Genomic DNA, 22,229 nt, shown 5'->3' on the forward strand with positions numbered 1-22,229 from the left:
ATTACTGTTCAAAAGAGTTTACAACTGCCTTGCTTCATAGTTAATTTGTTTTTTCACAAGAACCTCTTCTGGCCTGAAGTAGATTTTTTTTTTTGTCTTTGTCTCTCTCTTAGCTGGGAATAGTGAATGAAATAAAAGTGCCAAATTAGTCTGGCCTTGAACTTACATTTTTGTCATGCACAAATTGGATTGCAATGATGACTTTACCACCCCTGTTGAGGGGGTTTGTTCACATCTTTAGAATACTTGCTTTCACATCCTAATCAGTGTAGTGTGGAAATATTTTCTTCACAGGCAGTCAGGATTCTTAAGAGTATGGTAGTTCATTTCCCACTATGCACTACCAAAATATTGGCCTCTCTACTTAATATGCTTAAGAGCCTATTCTCTTACTGAAGCATGTATTTCTTTCAGGATAACTGGATTGATGTCTGGACCTTTTATCAGTGATGTTCTTAGGCTATGAATGCATTTCAGCTTTCTGAGACTGAAAGTAAATAAGTAAGATTGAGCTGAGAGTAAATTTGTGATCATTTGGCCTTTGAATTGGGCACTACCCTTTTGACTTGGAAGAGGTCTAAATTTGTGGAACTGGACTGTAATTACTGTAATGATAAAGGTATGTTTGGTTCTTTCTATACAGTAAACTGACACACAAATAGCTGATATGTCATGTCAGACTTAATAAGTTTTTCGGTTGGTATAAGTTTTATACTGCACATGCTTTGAGCAGAGATTCTTCTCTTCTGTGGATAACTCTCACTCTGCAAATCATGCAATTTCTGAATTGGTGAAAAATCAGAGCTCTTCATTTTTTCTGAAGTTTTTTCCCAAGAAACATAAGGAATGGGCATGTTATTCATAATCTAATAGTTTGCATAGTGAAATGACAGGCAGTGAGGGCCACAAGATGCAGGAAGAAGGGAATTTTCACTGAATATCGAAGGAAAAAAATAATTCATAAGAAGAAGGTGCCTGTAGGGGTTGCAGAATCTCCATCCTTGTAGACTTTAAAAACTCTACTGGACTATGCCCTTAGCAACCCATTGTAATTCCTGAAGGTAGCCATGATTTGAGAAGGTTGAACGGGGTGACATCTACAACATTTAAACCTGTAGAAACAGTACGTATCAAGAGCATATGATTTTTGAAACCCATTGTAGTTGAAACTACATTACATTTTGATAGAAGGGATGGTGCTGTAGTGAGTAGTCATATGATTCATTAGATCTTGAAGTAACTAATAAGAAATGCTCATTTCGCATGACTGTTTTGAATGAGATGATTCTGTAAGTCTTTTTTCAGTCTAATATGTCGGTCATCTTTCATCAATCATTTGGAGAGAGACAAGTAGGGTTATACATGACATGGGTTATTTCCTGTGATTAAAAACTAATGGTGCAGTATTTCGCTATGTTATACTTACCCACCTGATTGCTCTGTGTGATTGGGAACTAAGTGTGAAGGTCACTTCCATGAGATTGTCCTCGAATACTGCGATGAGGGGGAGGAGGGAATAATGGCAGCTATTTGAAAATGAATACCAATTCTAAGCTGTTGTGGAAAGGGCAAGTGTCATTTCTGAATAAACAAATGAGGAAATAGTTATCTGATTACATTATTGCATATCATACTGGAGGAGACCATTGATAGATTAGGATAACCATTTCTGATACCACTGCTGAAGAATATGTTTGAAGAATAATAAAGTGTTTAGGAAAAAATTACAACAAATATTTGTAATCTACCTGGAAGGGAAAGGCTTGAATTCAGTCTTTGGCTAAAACCAAATATTAAGCATAAGCCCTTAACCACAATCCAAAACTGCACATATGAAAAAAGTCTGTTAGGAAAGGTCTCTCTCATCTGTCAGAAAATTTTATATTATGTTTGACAGGTGAAAGCTGAAGCTTAGGCAAAGTGAGGTAAGAGAGTAGGTACAACTTTGTAAGATACTTCATTACCTTGTGGTTAATTTACTGCGGATTCAAGTTATTTTGTGTTTTTTTTTCATTTAGATTTAGTGGTTGTAATGCTTCTTTTTGGCTTAACCTATGAAAACTACCTGTTTCATAGAATCATAGAATGGTTTGGGTTGGAAGGGACCTTAAAGATCATTGAGTTCCAAGCCTCCTGCCGTGGACAGGAACACCTTCCTCTAGACCAGGTTGCTTGAAGCCCCATCCAGACTGGCCTTGAAGACCTCCAGGGATGGGACATTCACAACTTCTCTGGTTCCAGAGAACAACCTGCTCCAGTGCCTTACCACCCTCACAGCAAAATTTTCCTCCTAATATCTAATCTAAACCTACTTTCTTTTAGTTTGAATCCATTCCTCCTTGTCCTGTCACTACATGCTCATGTAAAAAGTCCCTTTCTGTCTCGTGGGCTCCCTTCAGGTACTGGAAGGCTGCAATTAGGTCACCCTGCAGCCTTCTTTTTAGTTAGGCTGAACAAAGGCAATTCTCTCAGCCTTTGCTTGTACAAGAGTTGCTTCATCCCTCTGATCATCTTGGTGGCCTTCTCTGGACTTGCTCCAAAAGGTCCATGCCTCTCTTGTGCTGAGGACCCCAGAGCTGAACACAGTACTCTACTCTAGGTGAGGTCTCACCAGAGCAGAGTAGAGGGACAGAATCACCTCCCTTGACCTACTGGCCATACTGCATTTGATGCAACCCAGGATACAAGTGGCTTTCTGGGCTGCAAGCACACATTGCTGGCTCATGTCCAGCCTCTCATCCACCAGTACTCCCAAGTCCTTCTTGGCAGGGCTGTTCTTAATCTGCTCATCCCCCAGCCTGTACTCATACTGGGAGTACAGGAGCAGCAGGAGCAGCACCTTGCACTTCGTCTTGTTAAACTGCATGAGGTTCCCAGGGGCCCACTTCTTGAGCTTGTTCAGGTCCCTCTGGATGGCGTCTCATCCTTCAGGAGTGTCAACCACACCACTCTGCTTGGTGTCATCTGCAAATTTGCTGAGAGTGCCCTCGATCCCTTCATCTATGTCACTAGTAGAGATAATTTCTGTAACTGATTTTTGTTTTGTGATTCATTTTATATGCTGTGTCACCTTCTATATGCCACATACTCGTATCAACAAAACATAACTGCACTGCAGAGTGATAGACTAGATACACTATTTTGTTAATCATGGGACTTTGAGTATTTGAAAGGTGGTTGGATACAGTTTTTTAGAATATTAGCTGAATGCTTTGATCGGAGTACTCAGCACTGAAATTAGGTGCTGACATTATGAATGCCACTTGTCGATCTCAGAGTTGGACCAGAAGAATAATGCGAGTCATGCTTTCATAGCTGTTGAATTTTCCACAACCTGTGCAGATGTCTAATCAGTCAGTTAATTTACAGGGTTTTACTCATAAGCCTCAAAGTTGGAATTAAGTTTTATATTTTTTTGAAAGTTAATGTAATTTCTCCAAAAGCAATTTTTCAGTTCTTTGGAAGATTTCAACATTGTTTTGTCCTCTGTGCTCTTTCCTTCTCTTCTGTCCCCTGGATGACTTAAATATGCTAATATTATTTGAAAGTAGTGTTTTCTCTTAGGACAAGATTACTTGCACGTATGCAACCATACTCAGTTCAGTGATCTGTCATATCTGTCTTATGATCTTTGCTTGTCAAAAGAGGTCTAATGAATTACTTGAATTAAATGTATAGGTTTAAGTAGTTTTAGAAATTGCACTTATACTATCACGTTTCAAGACCAGAGCTCACATTCTAGTGGTGGTAACACCACTAGAATGTCATTGCCAGCTTCCTCAATGATCTTAAGCTGCTCTATATACTACAGTTTGAGCAAGAATATGAAAATAAGACTGTCCACTTGCTGAGGGTGGGTAGATTTCACGCTTAATTTCACACAATGATTAAACCATAAAAATGATTATTTTAATCAATTACCTGAGGAAGTGATCAGCTGTGGTTTAGGCTTGTAGGGTTGATACCAAGTGGTGGAGACTCTATTCAGACACCATTTAGTACTGAGGTCCCTGTCATGAGAACTAACAGATGGAAGTATTACAAGAAAATAAATTGGCAGGTAAACTGAAATAAATTTTTTCCATACCATTAATCTGGGGAGAAATGCTTTAGGGTTTGCAGAAATTTAATAAATATGCATAAGGTGATATTTGTGTTCCACATCCTTTACATTTATACTGGCTTATTAAAGATTTAATTAAGTTTTCTGAAAAGGGAAAGGATGCAGTCTTGCAAAAAAACACAGATGACAGTGTGGGTTCACAATAATTAGGGCTTCAGGGATAAAATAAAGGTTCTCTACACTTAGTGAATATTAAGGGAATGGCTGCTTTGAAAACTTAAAAAAATGATGGTGTTTTACTTACCACATCTGTCTTATGTTTGTTTTCTAGCCCTAGACCATCAATATTTGTGACAGATTACATACCATTTACTTTTGCAACTATGAATAGTAAACAAAAGTTGCAGAAGGTATTTTACTTTACTCTTTTTGTGCGTAAGCAATTTTTTTTTTACCAACTTCTTGCTCTTCATTATCCTGCATCATCTTTCTTTATTGTACATCCATTTAAATCTTAAAACCAGGTATCTCTGGATTACTTTTATTAATATTTTCCTATTGAAACAGCATATTGAAAAGCATTGCAAAGACTCCTGTTCTTTTAAACTCCTCTGTCTGTTTTGCTGTCAAGGTTCTAAAATCTTGACAGTGGTTAGACAAAAAAATGTGGCAAAACATTAACATGTGGACCATATTAATCCATGGTCTTCATTGGTCTCTTGTATTCTGTGTGCAGAAATACATAAATAAACAAATATGTTTTGTCTGTCTTGACTTGTAGCTTCCAAACTCTTGGGGCCAAGAACTGTCTGTTATGCACAATTAAATTCTGGTCCTTGATTAGGATTTCCTGTGCTCTGATTTCATAAATAACAACAATACCGAAAGAATAATTCCTTTTGCAAAATTAATTAAGAGTGCAAATGAAACTCTCACTATTATACTTGAACGCTGGACAACATAATTTGGTCTATAAGTAGCAGTGTAATATTGAAGAAATACACTGTTCTACCATTTAAAAGATGTATTCAATTGTGAGTTCAATACAGTTGCCATGGATTCTGTTACAGACTTTTGAAAGTAACTTCTTGCTTCTTTAGGCTTTGTAGCACATATTAAAGTATACTATTCAGTCATAGCAGTGTATGGCATAGCATGTGTATAGCAGAAGCTCACATCCTTTGTGCTTATATACTCTCAGTAATTTTCCAGGTCTGCTTTCCTCCCTCCTTCTATCGTTATTGGTCCCATGTTCCTTTAGAATCACTTCTGGTGATCTGGATCTCCTGTTCCTTGAAGAAGAAATGCCATGGCTTACTGAATCTTTCTTTTTCCATTCTCTGTTCACCAGTAAGAGTTCTGGTGGCCTTATCTGCTGTCAGTAAGTCAGTAGTACCTTCTCCTGTCTTCTCATTCATTTCCATGGGAAAAATGGGTACTTTCATGTTAATGAGTGATGAAAAAGGAGAAAAGAGAAAAAAGAAGCTGTTAGAGGTAGCATGGACTGTGAGGAAAGATCGGCACGTAGTGGATCTGGCTCTAAGGGGTTTCTGCAGTTGACTGATGAACTGAATTCTCTCCAGGACAATTTTCCTCTAAAATCTGCATTTCCTGTGGTACATAACTTTTTGCATTGATGTTTTTAAAATATACCCTTTCCTGAAACTTCTTGTATTCGTTGAAATTTGCCATTTCAATTGTCTGAGGACTGCTTTACTTGCATCTTACTTCTCCACAATGGTCTGTTTAAATGCCACTTGAAAATACCAGGAGAGTAAATTTTTTTCTCCTTGGTTAACTGTGTTCTTTTAAGTGGGAACAGTTAATGTGCATCAGATACAGTATTTGTTTTTGTATAAATGAAGTTTTATTTTAGTGTTACAGATTCTGGTAGTTTATCCTGAAGACAGAACTGTGTATATGCAAATTGACCTAGTCATGCTACAGATTATTTCTCCCACTCTCTTTTACGAGTGGCTGGTAAAAAGCCATCTGGCTCACAAGCCCTGTCTGTTTTATTTTATGAAATCTTTAAATACTTGCCTTTCAGTGCTCTTATTTGTCTTTTGAAGCACACATTTACATAGTTTGACAAAGCAGTATTTTTTCCGGAAAATATTTTGTCTCTTCTCACCACAAAACATTGAATTATTGGATATTTGGCCAAAACCAGTGAGCCATACTAACAATAAGTCAGTTAGACAATCAGATGATTTCAGTCAAGTTGGAGTTTGTATATGAAGCAACCCATTTGTGTGGTTGGTTAATATTCATCCAGTCTCAGTCCTGCATATGTAACTTCATGTGTATACATAGTACAGAATACTTAACTATGTTATTTTTAATTTTTTTGTATTTATAGTGTCCTATATACATTTCATAATGTTATACATTTTATAAATATTTTACTTATTGTAATTGCTTTGTTTTGCAGAGTAAATTAAATTCAGTTCAACTACATTCTTGGAGAGGGAGATAAGGACTTATGTACCAACAAAGTAAATTGGAAAGTAATGCCTCTTGTACTTATTTTTAAATGTGATTCAGACCTAAAACTTTATAGCAAATCATGTGCTGTTCTTGTAAAAGGACAGGTTTCTGTCAAATGGAGATAAAGTGTATTCTCAGCCTTTGTGTCTGTAGGGATTAGGGCAGTAATTGCATCTAATTTCTGGTGATGCTTTCTCCTCCCTGTGGTCATTGATGTATTATTTCACTGAAAATGTGTGGGGAGGACTTGAAATGTCTGCATTGGATGCCTTGAATCTGAATATAATTCCTATTATTTTACATTTCATCTCTCATTGTCAGAATGAGAGTTTTTCTTAACTGTTTTCTTCTAAATATAGAAGATACAGTAACTGTGTAAGTTGAGAATTTTATTTAGGGATGTGCACACACATAATGCAGGGGGAAGGAAATTTTGACACGGTTATTAGTTCTGTAGGAAATGTATTTTTTTAAATGTCCTGTTCATGAAATATGAAATCCTGACTCCCTTGAACAACATGAAGTGTAAATTGCACCAGACTAAATCTGGAATGAGCTAATAAGTAGTATATACTTTTCCTCTGGCATGGTTTTAGGACTGCAAGAAGTTTCTGTGATGAAAACCTCCCTGATTGACTATAAGGTGGTGCAACCAATGTCAATGTTCCTGATTGGCATTTTTCCTTGTGATGAGGTGATTTACTGTTTGTTCTAGCGTGTTCAATGAATATTCACCAATTTTGTTGCTAAGCATATTAATGAGCTTTGCACTTATTTATTACTTATAATTGGTTTCAGGCCTATCTTCCTCTGAATAGCACTTACTGTTTATCTGTCGAGATATCCACCTTCTTACTCTGCTTTAGGAAACAGGAAGATTTTTTCTCACTTATCTTTCACTATTTAGTTAACTCACATCTTTGGTCATCTTTATAAATGAGTTGGTAGCGTTAAATTGGCAAACAAATAGATCAGAATCATTCTGTGCTTTTTGGTCAGTTACTATTTCAGCTTTCCTGGGTTTTCCTTCTAGTAGCAACTGTGTTAGCTTAAATCATCGTGCTACTGTACAAAATCGTAGTGACAATATTTCAACTGGCTAACTTCCCTACTTTAGCAAATGTAGCATTTGTGAGGGAACTGGGGAAGTGGCTGTCTTAAGGTTGAGTGGGAGAAAGTGCAGTACTGGAGACACAAGCAAACTTTTTTTGTTTGCTTGTGGGGGGGTTTCTGTTTTGGTTTTTTTTTTTGTTGTTGTTTTGGTTTGGTTTTGGTTTCGTTTGGTTTTTGTTTGTTTTGGGGTTTTTTGTTTGTTTTTTTTGGTGGAAAATCTGCAGTTGTTTTTAATCCTGATAGCTCTTATATCTGCCAAGTCTGGAATTATAATTTTTTTTTTAGTGAGAATAGTAATAATATTCTACATAATATTTATTTCTTTTCTACTGTATTTGTACATTGGAGTTTTAATCCTGTGGGTACTTGGGTTGATGGGTAAAGCATAAAGAACATCTGGAATTTTAAGGAAGAAGTGCAATTTTTATCTGTGGTGGGTAGTTAGGAGATGTTTCAGTCCCTTTGGTAGTAATAATAACTTTTTCCACTCTAAGTATTAATGGTTTTGTCTGCAACTTTTTGATCATAATTTTAAAATTCTTAATTTTTACATTAGTTTGTGCATAGTTAGGTATTGTACTTCAGAAAGTATTTGACTGTCTTGTCACAAGATAGAAAGTGTTTATTGCTTATCATCACCACATCTTTCCTCTGACATTAGGCTTTGAATTCACTTGTTGAGAAGAGGCAGGTGAGAAATTTAATTCTGTTTTTTAGCTTCCCAGTGTCCTAATAAGGAAGATGACCTTTTGTATTAATATAAAGGTGTCAATAAAGAATAGGTACTTGAGAATCCTCTCATTCATATCAAAAGGACCAAATCTGTGACATCTGCCTATATGTGGGTTTTTTGTTTGTTTGATTTGGTGTTTGTTTTTGTGGGGGTTTATTTATTTATTTTTTGTTTGTTGTTTCTTTGTGGTTTTTACTTTTAATGTTTTGGAAGATGAAGAAGCCAGAGTGCTCATCATATCTAGAACATTTTTCAACTAGATGCTTTGTGTTCTTTAGATCAAATTAATTGGTTGTTCTTTGCTTATTTGGAATAACTTGGGAATAAGAACTCTGCTGATTTGTTGAATTTTTTTGTTGTTGTTGTTGATTTTTTTTTTTTTAAGGTCAGTTAACTTCCTCTAAAATTCTTTTCTCATTTTAAGTGTCTCTTATGTAATTAAAAAAAAATACTGTTATATTCCTTGATGGAGCAATTAAAAAAAATTATTAAAGGGATTCTATTGAAATTATTTAGGTGTGCTTCATTGAGGTCTCGGTGTTTTTCTGTACAAGCAAAAAAGTTATTTTTTAAAAATAAACACAATATTAATAATATCTCTGAGAAGTCAATATTCTTTGTAGCAAGGGAGAGGTATACAAATGGCTTTCAGTTAGTTAATTCATAATTCTACACTGTAGATTGAGCCAGGCTGCTAAATGATGTGAGATGGCTATTGCAGAAAACCGAACTTAAAAAAAAATAAATCTTGGAATCAAGAAACTCAGAATAGCAATATAAACAGCACTTAGTTTAGAAGGCAGACATAGCTAAGTTTAATTTTACCTAAAATGCAGAAATATTTGAAAATGGCAGGCTGACTGAGTTAATGTCACATATCTTGATAATCTGTAGCTTTTGAGTTGTGTTCCTGGAGTTAGAAGGAGTTTCAATTTGTGAAATAATAATTGTGCATAGATTTAACTTGAAGTGTCTGCTTAAAAATCATAAACTTGTGCTCTGAAAGGTATGGCTGTGTCCAGTTCCCAGTAATCTGAAGGTTCTGAATATTGAAAAAAATATACAGTCATTTAGAATTTGAAGTTTGATCATTTTAATGAATTGAAATATATGTGCAGAGTGATGTTAGTTTTTAACGTTTTGTGCATAATTTTAATATTTAGCTAAAGATTTTTTCCCAATTTTAATCAAGAACTTTTGCAACGTTTTTGCTAGGTCACCCTGAAATGTTTTCCACTGAGAATAAATGAAGCTTTTTTAGCCTTTGTGTATAACAAGTACTCTTGGAATCATCCTCGCTGCCCTATATTATGCTCTCCTGAGACTGATATCCTTCCAGTGTTAAGGTGACCTAAGCAAAATGTGCTTTGAGGTTTAGCTGGTGCTTTTATTGTAGAGTCTTTTCTCTAATTGATAATTTATCCTTTTGATATTTCTCATTATGTTTTTAATTACTTCCACACTTGCAAAAAAAATAAAAATAAAACAATAAGGGAAAAGCCTATAGTTGTATAAAGCATCTTACCTAGGCTAATTTCTATAGAATTTAAATGGTTTAACTTGTGTTTATTTAATGCAGTACAGTAGGGATTATCTTTCCTGAAGGAATTTGTATGCTTGTTTACAGTACTGGAGTTCTACTCTGTAATTCATAATGTTGACTTACAGACTTTATTTAAATTAGATGAACTTTATTTTTTAATGAATGTAAGTTATCATAAAAGTTGTGACAAAGTGTGAAAATTTTAAAAAGTATAAGTTAAAAACAGGATGAATTTCTTGTATTTTGAAATAAATTGTCAATTTTTGATTGTATTCCATGGAAATTGAATATCTTTGTAAAATCAACTGGACAACATACATCTGTGTAAACCATTATGCAGGTTACTTTCTATCTTGCATTTTCTACTGTGGAAAAAATATTAGTATTTCTTGTACAATGTTCAGAAAATGACAGCTTTGTATAATAAGAAATCAACCAGATTTTTCTGAAACTGCTAATAGAGCAACTTATAGGCTAAAATTGGAAAAAAAACCCAAAACAAACCTCAGTACTTTTAGTTCTCTGTTCATTTATCTACTCAGCCTTAGAAGGACGTTTTTAGGCTTAGTGCCACAAAATGTAGGCTATTTTACATAAAGATGAAAATCGGTGTCTGATTCCAAAAAGCAAATCCTCAGTCACAACTAAATGACTTTGAGTCAATGGAGCATAATATCAAGTCAGTCATACTGTGCCAGCTTACATGGCTTCTCAGTTATGTTCAGGCAATGGCTTTTTGTAAATAAATAAATAATCTGAAAGGGAAATAAGTATCCAAACAGATTTCTGTATGTCTTACTGGTTAGTAATATTTGCATTAACTCATGCTCTTATTTTGTTGAAGAGGAGAGAACAGAGAGGAAAAGATTTGCAATACTGATATAACCATTCTCAATGGAATTAGTTTATGACCTTATGAGTTACAGAACAGTTTGTACTGTGCTTCTGATGCCTTCAGAATTTGATGTAAATGCTCTTAATTTCTGCTGCAGAAAAATATGATGCTCAATGGAATATTCAGATACTTAATCCTGGACTTCTCCATTGAACCTAGGGTTGTGAGTCATGAAATTAGAGATTGCAACTTTGACGTGACTCATGGTTTATATTCTTGTTTAAAGACAAGCTCAAAAGAGGGAATAAATATTTTTGATGAAGCTGCTGATGCTGCTTGCTTTAATTTGAAGAAGAATAAGCTTTGATAAAAGTGATTTTTTTTTTCTGGGTTTCAGAATAGCCTAGGAACTTTTAGAGAAAAGAGTGAAGACCTAGACAGATTAAAGAAATTACCTTTCAAGTCCATGAGCTATGTGAAATCTTCTTTAGAAGGCTTGTGCAGGAAAGTAACCATCTAGCCCATTTTAGTGTGTAGGAAATGTTATATGAAACTACCTGAGTATTTGTTGGGTTTTACAAACAATAAAACTGTTTTTGATGTGTTCAAGGATACTGGTGTGTTGGTAGTGTAAATGACATTTATATGCAGGCTTCAGGTGAACAAGGAACAACAGAGGAATGTATGCCTGTAAGAACATGTTTAATCATGTTTAATGTTAATTCCATTAATGTAATGCTGCCAGTAATTACATATCCGTGAATGTTGATCAGACACATTTTTAGAAGAGTTAACTATTCTTACTACATACTGCTGAAATGTGTTTATTAGTTCAATTAGTTTCTCTGTACTATTATTCTTAGTGTAACTGAAGACTAAAAAGGAGACTGTTAAAATAAATTGGAATTTAAGCTACGTACATCAGATTGAGAAATTTATGAGATACTTTACATGCCTTATCAGTGCAACCTTGTGTTTTTTGTTGTTTGTTTTTACAATGAGTGTTGTCCTGAAATAATGGCTTACAAAGCTAGCAGTTTTGGGCACCTTAATGAACAAAGCAGAATTTTCATCAACTGTGATTTGATTGGCATTATTTGGTTTTGGTAAGATACACATAAAGGAAACATGGAAGGCAAGCTGTCTCATTTGTTTTTTTATTTTATTTGCAACACCATAATTTCAGAAACACTCAAAATCAGTAGGTAACTGATCTCTAGTAGCAAATATAGCATCAAATCATTAATTAGCAAGTCCTTGATTCACAGTTTCTGTAGTGAAAGGAATAAAATTTGAGCTACTGGAGTGAATTTGAATTTTTCATCAGGAAAGGGGAATGGCTTGGTAATAACCAATGCCTCAACCTTATTAGTAGTCAACAGTAGTTTGAGTCCCTGGCTAATTTATTTGAAGACTTTTCCTAGTATAGGTATCTGATCTTACAACTCTTGACCCTGCCTTTCCAGAGCAGAGGTCTTGGTATTCCATGTTCACATACTGAGCAGTATTCAGGACCCTCTTATATCAGCGAGACCTGAAACCTCTTCTGAAGCTTGACAGAAGCGAAGTGGTAGAGCTGGTGTGTCTCAAGTGAAAGCAGGCTAGTTTGAACAGCGAAGCATTGAGTAATATCATTGAGACTGTTTCTTTTACTTTTTTTTAATAGCCCCTTATGCCTTAAAAGCTACCTGTGTGAAGTTGTTCTGACTGAAGGCAAAGTAAATGAAAGGGGATCTGAAGAAGAAAACTAATTCAAAATACATTTTCAGTAATGTAAACCTGTCAACAATATGTTGATATGATATAGAAATCTGATAAAACTTTCTTGAGAACCAGGGAGTATCTTCTCTTTGCCACACTCCAACTATTTTTCTATGATTTGTGTTTCACAGATCAACAAATCTGAATGAACAGTATTTAATTTTTATTTTTTTTTTTTTTTTAAATAGGAGATTTGTCTTGAAAATGTCAGGGACATCCATTGGATAGACAGAGCAAGCAGCATTTATGAAAATTTGAATGGTGTTTTGTTTTGTGTTATTTGGTACCCCCTGTCCCCAACAAGACAGTTTTATTTAGGCCAAAAGAAATTTAGAAAATCTGACCAAGGAAGATTAACAGTTAATGAGACAAAAATGTGTGGATACAGGGTGGTTCTTATTGTTGTTTATGCATTGTCTTGTAGGCACTGTGTCTTGGGAGAATGAATAGATAAAGCTGTGTTTTGAGTAGCTAATCTGCTGGTCACAGAGTATGAAAGGGAAGGCTTGTAGATGACAAGCTCTGTTAGGTTAAGAAGCAGAGAGGAGATACAGGGGATCACTGGGAAGCAATCCCTAATGGGGAATTGCTTCAGGTGTAGATGCCAGAAGCTTGGCCTGCCAGCATCTTCTGTTTCATAACTTGTCACAGTTTGCCTCTGTTTTTGACAGCAGCAAAGATAATTTTCATAGGTGAGTGCTTTATGGGAAAATCCCATTTTCTAAAAAACAAACAGCTTTTCCTGTTCGGTAAGAAAATTCCTGGATTTTCACTTGTTACAAGATAGTGTAGTAACAACAAGGAGTATTATAGTTCTGTTTGCTTTACAAAAATTAGCATTCATGTTGTTTCCACACATAGATCATGAATGTTCTTTTATTCTGCTTGAGGCATCAGCCACTGAAAATACATAAATGATATATGTCTGCCTCTTCACCCATTGATTTAAAAGTTCTCTATATTTTTATCAGTAGACTGTTATCTCTTGACTCTGTTGTAGTTATTTGTAACATCAAACCTAGAGTTTTCTTCATACAGGAAGAATTTCTCTTTTCATATTTAGGCTTCTAGGATTTGTTGTCTGTTTGGAGTTTTTTTTCCTAGTGTTTCAACTAAAACAGTTCCATTGAGTTATTGGTATAAGTAATCAGAGGAATTCTGCAAACCAATAGGTTTAAACAAATGTAGGGTCTTTACTTGTATAGACTGTGTGAAGGAGCAGAAAATTAGCCACAAGAGGAAAAATGGGATAGTTCCTCGTTTTCTGGATATTGTTCATCGCAAGATGTGTTTTGTCAGATTTAGCCATTCTCTCCTATTTCCAGGTTTTCTCTGGCAGAAAACTTTTCCCCAGGTGGTGTAAAGAGGTTGAGTTAATAAAATTTGTGTAAATGTCTAAAATCCTAATGGGAATTCACTTTGGTAACAGTTTTAGGTATGGTTTGTATAGCTGGATGGTAAATGATAGAAGAAAACTACTGGAGAACATTCAGTTTCAGTATCTTCATGGCAAGAACAATTTGAGATAGACCATTGTCTTTTCTAATAATGCTTTACTGGATATTAATAGATTATTTTTATTAGGGTAATATGGAAAACTATCCCTTTTGGCTTTAAATGTTTTCTGTCAATTTTTTTTTCAATTTTCACCACTCTCTTTTACACAAGAGAAATTTTTTGACTGAGGTAGAGCTCATACTTTGGTTCAACAGTGTTTTTTTCTTTTTTATACACTTTTATCTGAGAAATATTTTCTTACAAAAATATCAGTTACAATTTGAATTATGAAATCCTTAAGGTTGTTCTGCTGCTTCAGCATGTTTAAAACATGCTCCCCCCCTCTTTTAACAGACTGACCAGTTTTCTGAGTGTAGTGTCACAAAAGTACGTGCCTTTTTGATCCAAAGCTAAAGTACACAGTTGGAATTTTGAAATGTGCCATATTTACTTAAGACAGATACTGAGCTTGAAAATCAAATGCATGGCTAAAATAGAAACTTATTTAAGAGTAGATTTATTTCTTAGATTTCATTATTAAATGAAATGAGGAAAAAGTTGCTAACTTAGTAGCATATATTATGAAAATATTTTGTAAATGACAAAAACAATATCAGGCCTTCATCTCTCTCTAAAGAGTTACAAATCAGAAAGACTTCACTATGAATTCTAGAGCTATCAGTTCCAAGTTCTCTTCTATCAATTATTCTGCAAAAGAAGTCTTTCTGGAATAAAGCGTAGGAAAAATTCGGTAGGATATCGAAGTGCAGTCAGTTACCTAAGAAAAGGGTAACCTATAGCAATCTATTCAATAACTTCCTATTTGAAAAGAGTAGATTGCTTCAGAATGCAATGAAGGAAGTATTTAAATTGTACCCGATGACTACATTCCTGAAGCACTAGCTTGATTACCTAGTATAGTAAACAGGTTAGTTTAGTTACTAGCTTTTTACCTAGTACATTTAGAAAAAAAAAACAACAAAAGATACAAGTGGTTGAGAACATTATGAACTTCAGAATATTGCATAAGAACTCTGTAAAGGTGACATTGCACATGGTTGGATCTGAAAGAATCAAGGCAATTTTTTTATTGGCAACAAGCTTCCAAGTAAAACTTGGTTTGGGAATTCTCTGAGTAAGTCTTCCAATATAACTGTTTCTTTTATAGAAACAAATTGTGTAGCACTAATAGAGCTGGATTTTTTCCTCTCCTGTTTGTTTTTTTTTTTTTTTCTGTCAAGATCATGCTTTTGCTTTCATACCCTTAATGCTATTTCATGGGTTTCTTTTCTCTGAATAAGGCCTGTTCTGAAAAGTCTTTGGTTTTCTGTACCAAGTAGGTTATTGTACATCATTCCTGTGCTAATATAGAAGTCGTGTCTTTTTATTAGTTCTCTTTGGTTTATCTTTTTGCTGCAGTTATTAAAGCTTTTGGATATACTAGTTCACATCCTTTTAGCTCCTTATGTTTTATTGCACATTACCAGCTGCAGTGCCTGATGCAAAACTAGGGAATCTTTTGAAATGACCAAAGATTTAATTCAGACACTGCTAATTCAAGGAAACTTTACATATGTCTTTTAGCAGAAGAAAAATTATGGTATTAATTGATTAATTTATATAAACAGAGTTGTAATCTCTCTTTCACATTTGTGATAACAAATATCACCTAAATTGTGAGAAAAGGAATGAAGCCCTAAAGGATATTTTTTAAAGGCTTTATAACGTCAAGTAAATGCGGCTCAGAACTGTTCATGATTTACACTGATCAAAACTTTTGGACTCAAGCCTTCTGATGACCTGTGCCTGATAATTTTTAAGATGGAAGGTCTTACAGGCAAAATGTAATTTTTCTTGATCCTTGCAGTTCACTCCTTCCTTCCCCTCATATATCTTTCTCTGCTCTTATTTATAGCATTACTGATTTGTCAAAATGTTACTAGATGACCTAATTTTTCTATTTCATTCCTTTTTTTAAAGAAAGTCCTAGAAAAACCACCTTGTCTCCTTTCTCAGTTTTTCTTACACAGTATTTGAATTTTATCCTTGCCTTGCCTCTCATTGTATTCTCTTTTCTCAGTGTCCTCATTTCAATATGTTTTTTAAGCTAGTTTATTCTTCCCCTCCACAGTGGAGCCTCATCAGTTCGTAAACCCTTCCACTAATTTGTGTATTTTAACAGAGGTCTGAGATCTTCAAATTTTCTGAACTTAGTTTCCCTGTTGTTTGGTGCCCTTTCTTCACTTTCTGTCTGTCTGCCCCCTCTCTGTCCTTCCCACCTTCTTTCATTGCTCAGCTTCTGACTTGTAATATTCCAGTTTTCTCCACGATTTTTAAAATTTTTATTTGATATAGGCAGCTTCCGCAGGGTCTGTGAATAGGGAACAGAGGATATAAAACAAGATAGATTGATACATTGATCCTGATACAATGTATGTAGCAATCCACCTAGAGTACTGTCATTGAGACTTCACTGAACCTGGGTAATTTAGGAAACGAAACAATTTCTACTGAGCATGTGTGACATCAGGCTTACTTTGTTAAAAAAAAATTCTAAATAGATTTTTATAAGAATACTTTGATAAATAAGACTGTCTTCTAATATGTCTCATAGCTTCCTTTAAATCATTCATGTCATGGAATGCTTTCAAGCAAAAGCAACACACAGGCAGGGATTTTTTTTCTTATACAATGGTAGTTCAGTCAAAATACTTTGGGGTCCTTAATCTTGAAAGCAGCTCAAAATGTTGATCCCATAAAAGAATTTACCTAGATGGGTTTATATGACAGTGCAGTCCTGTCTGTAGCAAAAAATAAAACTTGTATTAATTTAAATTCAACATGATACATGTTTGTAGGAAATTCTGAATATAGTAACTATTTCTCTCTCTGTAGGTACAATTTTCTTTCCTCTTTATGTTTGAGTGACTGACAACATCTTGCTCTCATTTTTACTAAATAGAATAAATATAACACAATGCTGTGTTTTCTGAAGCTTCAATTTTTTTTAAGTGGAAGTTAAATGATTGGTGTACTGACAACTTGTATTAAGGCAGTCAACCTTACTCTACTCCTTTGCCTTTGGTAGCAGCCTGTTTGATTTCATTTTATGGATCCTATTTGTTTAAGACCACATTGAGTTATTTTTTTAAATACTTAAAATTTCCCTGTCTACATGAAAGACTAAATTGTGCTATAAGCTAACTTTTGCTATATACATATAACCTATACCTATAACCATATAACTATGTAACCTCTGGATTAAGTCCATATAAGCTCTGAGGGTGAAAAGGCAGAATATAGGTACAAAGCACTTAAAGCTTAAACATTCCTCATCCTTGTCCTCAATTACAGAATCTTTTGGCTGAGAAGGTGGAACAGCTGATGGAGTGGAGCTCAAGGCGTTCAGTCATCCGCATGAATGGAGACAAATTCCGAAGGTTTGTGAAGGCTCCACCTCGTAACTACTCTGTGATAGTGATGTTCACTGCTCTTCAGCCACAGCGACAGTGTTCTGTTTGCAGGTAATTTATACCTTACTGAACTTTCTCATCTTCCTCACCAGCCTTCAAGTGAACACTTGAATCAATGTGCAGTACACTGAGTGGGGTTGTTCTTTGCATGGGATAGATGCACACTATTCAACGGGCTCATGTGCTTGTTACAGCATCTTTTCAACTGTCATTTAATCTAGATGTCAAATTTTAGGATTCTGCCAATTTTTTATTTCTTTTTTGAATTACAATTGAATAAAATGTACACAACTAAGGAAGACTTTCTCTTTAAGAAATCAACTTTATTATAGTTGACCATGATCTTTCCAAAGACATTGTGTGACAGAAGTGGTTCATTACCATATAATAATGGCACTTCACTGATTTCTTCAGTAAGAGATGTCGAAGGCTCTGATGCAGATGTGACTTACCCTGTGATTTCACAGCTTTGGACAGTTCTTGCATGCAAGCACATTGTTCCACAAAGGCATGCTTATTGTGGAATACTTTCTGGCACTGCACTCTGATATGTTCTGGTGTCTCCATTTAGAATATGTATTAGAGTGGCTCTGGTATTCCTCTAAGTTCAAGACCTTTTTGTGCAAGTTCCTAGCTCAATAAATTAATCCAAAAATTACTAATGATAGACAGGCAAATAAGGCCAAGGGACTGAAAGGTAGTCATGCACTTAATTACCTTACTGAATCAGAAACTGTGCTAATAAAACCTTCTTCAGCAAAAATATGCATTAGAAATTATTGTGTCTAGAAATAGATTGGATTATTGTGCAGGGAGCTCTAAACAGTGTTTAAATAGGCAGTAAAATACTCTGTAGAACTATGAAATATGCAAGCTGTATATTAAGAAATATTATTTCTTGGTTTTAAACAGGTGCATTTTAATCTACATACAGAGTTGGTAAACATAGCAGCTTGTTAGATTTCTGATGTGTTGGAATGGGACATTTACAACAGAAACTTCAACTCGTGTATCTGTAGTTGTATATGGGTTTTATTGGATTTTTTTTATAGATTAATTTTCCATCATTGAAGTCTGTTGGTCAGTTTTGAGGGAGAGTGTATAAATTGCCTTTCCATGAGTTCAGTCTCCACATATGAACTGTGAAGGAGAAGGATTAGGTATAGAAGCTTTCCAATATTCTTAAGTCAAATGAATTTTTAGTTCAGCACTTTGGTTGCTGTTGTTTCTTCTTTGTGTTGCCAGGGTTCAACTTTAGGAGGGGAAATAGGAGTCGAAAGTTTACCATATTGTTTTAAATCATTCCTTATTTTCTTACCCAGTGGATAAAGCTACAGGAGATGCACCAAGTTCAGCTTTATAAGGGTCATTGTATTTGTCATTATAATGGCCATAGCAAATTCTTTCCCTGTGCTATGTACAGGTCTTTTATAGGGCATGTGAAAACAACATAAATACTGCTTTTTTTAAAGGAAATTAGGTTTGCTTGCAAGTGTGTTTGTTTACTGTACTGAAAAAGAGCTTGTAAATTTTATCTTGTAAAAGGCCAGACTAGACATCTATGTACAGAAGCAACTGAAAATCTTTAAGCATAAAATGAAGGAAAAATCAGCATACTACATTGAGTTGGGCTTGTTTAAATAAATGTGAAGTTGCAATCCACTTGTTCATGGGAAATAAAAGGAATTTAGTGAGGTTGATCATACTGCACGTAAGACCATTATCAGGAAAATCGACATTTTCAAATCAATTCCTAATTAATGGACAGGAGCACTGAAAGTATATAGAGAACTGAAATGCGTGCATTACTTGATTGTTAGCTATTCACTAGCCACTTTGCCTAAAGGAAAAATAGATTTTTTTAACTTAATCTGTAATGTTCTGTGAAGATGCTTTTGTGCAAGATTTAAGTTAACTGCTACTTGTCAAAATATTTTCAGAGCAATTGTATAAAAAAAAAAATCAATGTCATATTTCAGATATGAAAAAGCACATAGACTGAAATCTTTGACTTTGAATAACTTTGTCACAAGAATTAGAACTTTTTTTTCCCCCTAAAAATTGAACCTTGTTAGTTTATGCATCACAGGCCTATCTACAAAAAAAAAAGTTTTTGTTGTTTCCTTTTGGTGCTTAGATTTGAAATTTCTGTGTTTTGTCTCTTCTAAATGTCCAGTTAATAAAGAACATGTGTGTAGTATTTTCAAAACGTGAAAAAAAAATTTGTGTGTGGCTGTTGAATAGAGCTATGTCAAATTCTAAGCGTGAAAAACACAGTATTATACATAAAAAATAAAAAGAGGGGGAGCAGTAAATAACAAGATAAAAATACCAAGAGTAGGAAATGTGGTCCTCCTCTGGAGAAGAGCAGTGAAAGCTAATGGTTATTAGAGCAAACCATTGTAGATGAGCACATTTGAGGCCAGAAGAGATCATTTGTGTCCTATCTTGTTAAAAAAACCCCTATATCCTTTGTTTATCTGATTTTGTATTTGGTTATATTTAGAATGTTTGTAGTTTAGAGGAGCCCCTGCTTATAGTAAAATCAGTATGACTCTTCTGGCTGGTGTTTTGAACAATTGTGGCCTCACAGATGGAGAGGTAGCTTCCTGCATTTGAAAGGTTAGTGTCACTTTTGAAATTCCTTCCAAGTGAATGCAAAGTCAGTTTGGTGGTCTATGTTCTCCACTGGACAAAGGACTATCATGCCTGTCCATTGCTGAGAAGTGCTGTAGCTTGGACATTGTCTAGAAGGCATGAAGGAGGGATTCTCCCCTTCTGCAACCTCCTACCCTTTTTAATGCTGGAAAAGTTCCAGATTTTGAATGGAACTTGGTTGAGTTCACCTATCCATATATCAAGGACATACATGTGAAAAGCTGACCAAATATGTCTCAGAGAATGTAATTTTCTTTGTGCAGCAAGGAAGACATTATATCATCAATCACATAAATCACATGATTTGTGAAAGTATATGGAAATCATATCAACTTACTTTTAAAATACCACTTACAAAGAAGTCCTTGGGACTCTAGATATTTGGATAAAGGTGTGGTATTGGCAAAAAATAAATTTTCAGTCAATCTTGTCTGAATCAGTCTAGTCCTAAGACATGAAGGCTTCTGAAAACCAGCAGCTCTGTATACATGTTAGTAGGGCCTCTAGTCATGCCTCTAGATTTTTTTTTTTGAGGAAATTCAGTATTTATCCTAAAGCAGAATTTAGAGTGAAGATTTTGCATATAACAAGTTTAAACAACAAACAAGTTTCCATGTACTGATCCAAAAGAGTATTGAAAGCTGTCTGATGCCTTCACAATTGTGTTAGTGGTAGCATAAATGTCAGTTTTTCTGTTGACACAATTATTTAAGTTCAATATGACATAGCTGGTGTTGGGAGATGAATTAACAATAACAGATTAGATATCCAATGTGCTCTCAAATGGAGGTCAAACGTGTTTCTAATGGCTTAACATGGGGGATTTTTTCCATGCACATTTGGAAATGCGTTTGATTAAACTGTTTTAGTTCCAGGAAATTAAACTTGGTTAGTCTTAATTGACTTTACCTGTTATTGCTGTTCTTGGTGCATATACTCTGCAACTGCACATTGGAAGCAGATCCTAAAGGGCCCCTTGACGCATTGTGATGATGAATCAGTTTGGATGAGCAGTCTGAAATAATCTAACTTTGAACAGTGATGATTCAGGATATAAGACGAGCTGCCTTTTTCCCTTGGTGTTTAGGTCTTCACTCAACTAGATAGTTTATCTCCGTTACCCACATCAGTCACACTACTAAAGAAAAAATTACTTATGTATGTAAGGAGGAAAAAAGAACGTTCGTTCTGACAATAGTATCTTCACAGAGATGAGGAGACTGTTTCTCAGCCTGTACTTTGTATTACATACAGGCAAATAGTAACTTCTAGATTGACTTGAATGCATTTTTGGGTGAAAATTCGCTTCCAACTTCTGTGCTTTTCATCTTTTTGCGTTTTGCAGTCTGCTCCCCTGTTTTATTCTCACCACATTTTCTTAAGTGATCAGCACCTTTTTACCAACCAGACTTCAGTGACCCTGGGGCTGCACTCGATTTTTTTAGCTACACATGGGCTTTAGCTCTATCCTGCTGATGCTGACTGCTCCTCTGCATCTTTCATTCTTATAATTAACTCATTCTTTTTTGTTTGTTGCTATACCATCTGACAACTCCATAAGCAAAGTCTTTTATTTTACTTTCCAAGCTCTGCTTCTCTCATCTGATTGGCAGAAGCAACCATCTCTGCTTTCAGTACAGGTGTACATCAGAGACATCTTGTTTGTCTCCAAACAGTTCACATTTTTGTCTGGTTCATTTTGCAATTCATTTCTGGGGTATTTTCATTTGGAAAGGGATATTTGGGTCAGAAAAATGAAATTGGTCACTTGAGCTTTTCCTCAACAGCTGAAGCCCGTCACAGAAAGGTGCATATTTTGTGTTGATTTTTTTTTTTCTTAGTGTTCCTTGAAAAGATCAGAGCAGAGGCTAAAGATGCTGAATTTCGGTGGATAGGCTTTATAGGTTGACCTGTGCTACTAGTTTGTTATAAGATAATGGTTAAAATATGTAAATTAGACAAGTGCGTCTCTCTGTGAATTTAAAGCTACTTGAAACAAACAGATTTTGGTTTGCATACTTTCTACTATGCTTGTTTATGCCTGTGAATTCCCACATGTTTCC

At 35.0% G+C, this 22,229-nt stretch overlaps 1 protein-coding gene across 2 annotated transcripts in view; it reads left to right on the forward strand.

Annotated features, from left to right (window-relative positions):
- Positions 1–22,229, forward strand: part of TUSC3 (tumor suppressor candidate 3) — a 104,134-nt gene that overhangs the window by 14,972 nt on the left and 66,933 nt on the right. For both annotated transcript variants that reach the window (XM_018069670.1, XM_018069661.1), the window contains exon 2: positions 17,390–17,559. In XM_018069670.1, the coding sequence (XP_017925159.1) occupies positions 17,420–17,559 (140 nt within the window). In that variant the 5' untranslated portion in view covers positions 17,390–17,419. The remainder of the gene's footprint in view (positions 1–17,389; positions 17,560–22,229) is intronic.

This window comes from Manacus vitellinus, unplaced genomic scaffold (genome assembly GCF_001715985.3).
Source record: "Manacus vitellinus isolate BGI_N305 unplaced genomic scaffold, ASM171598v3 scaffold_0_pilon, whole genome shotgun sequence".
NCBI lineage: Eukaryota > Metazoa > Chordata > Aves > Passeriformes > Pipridae > Manacus > Manacus vitellinus.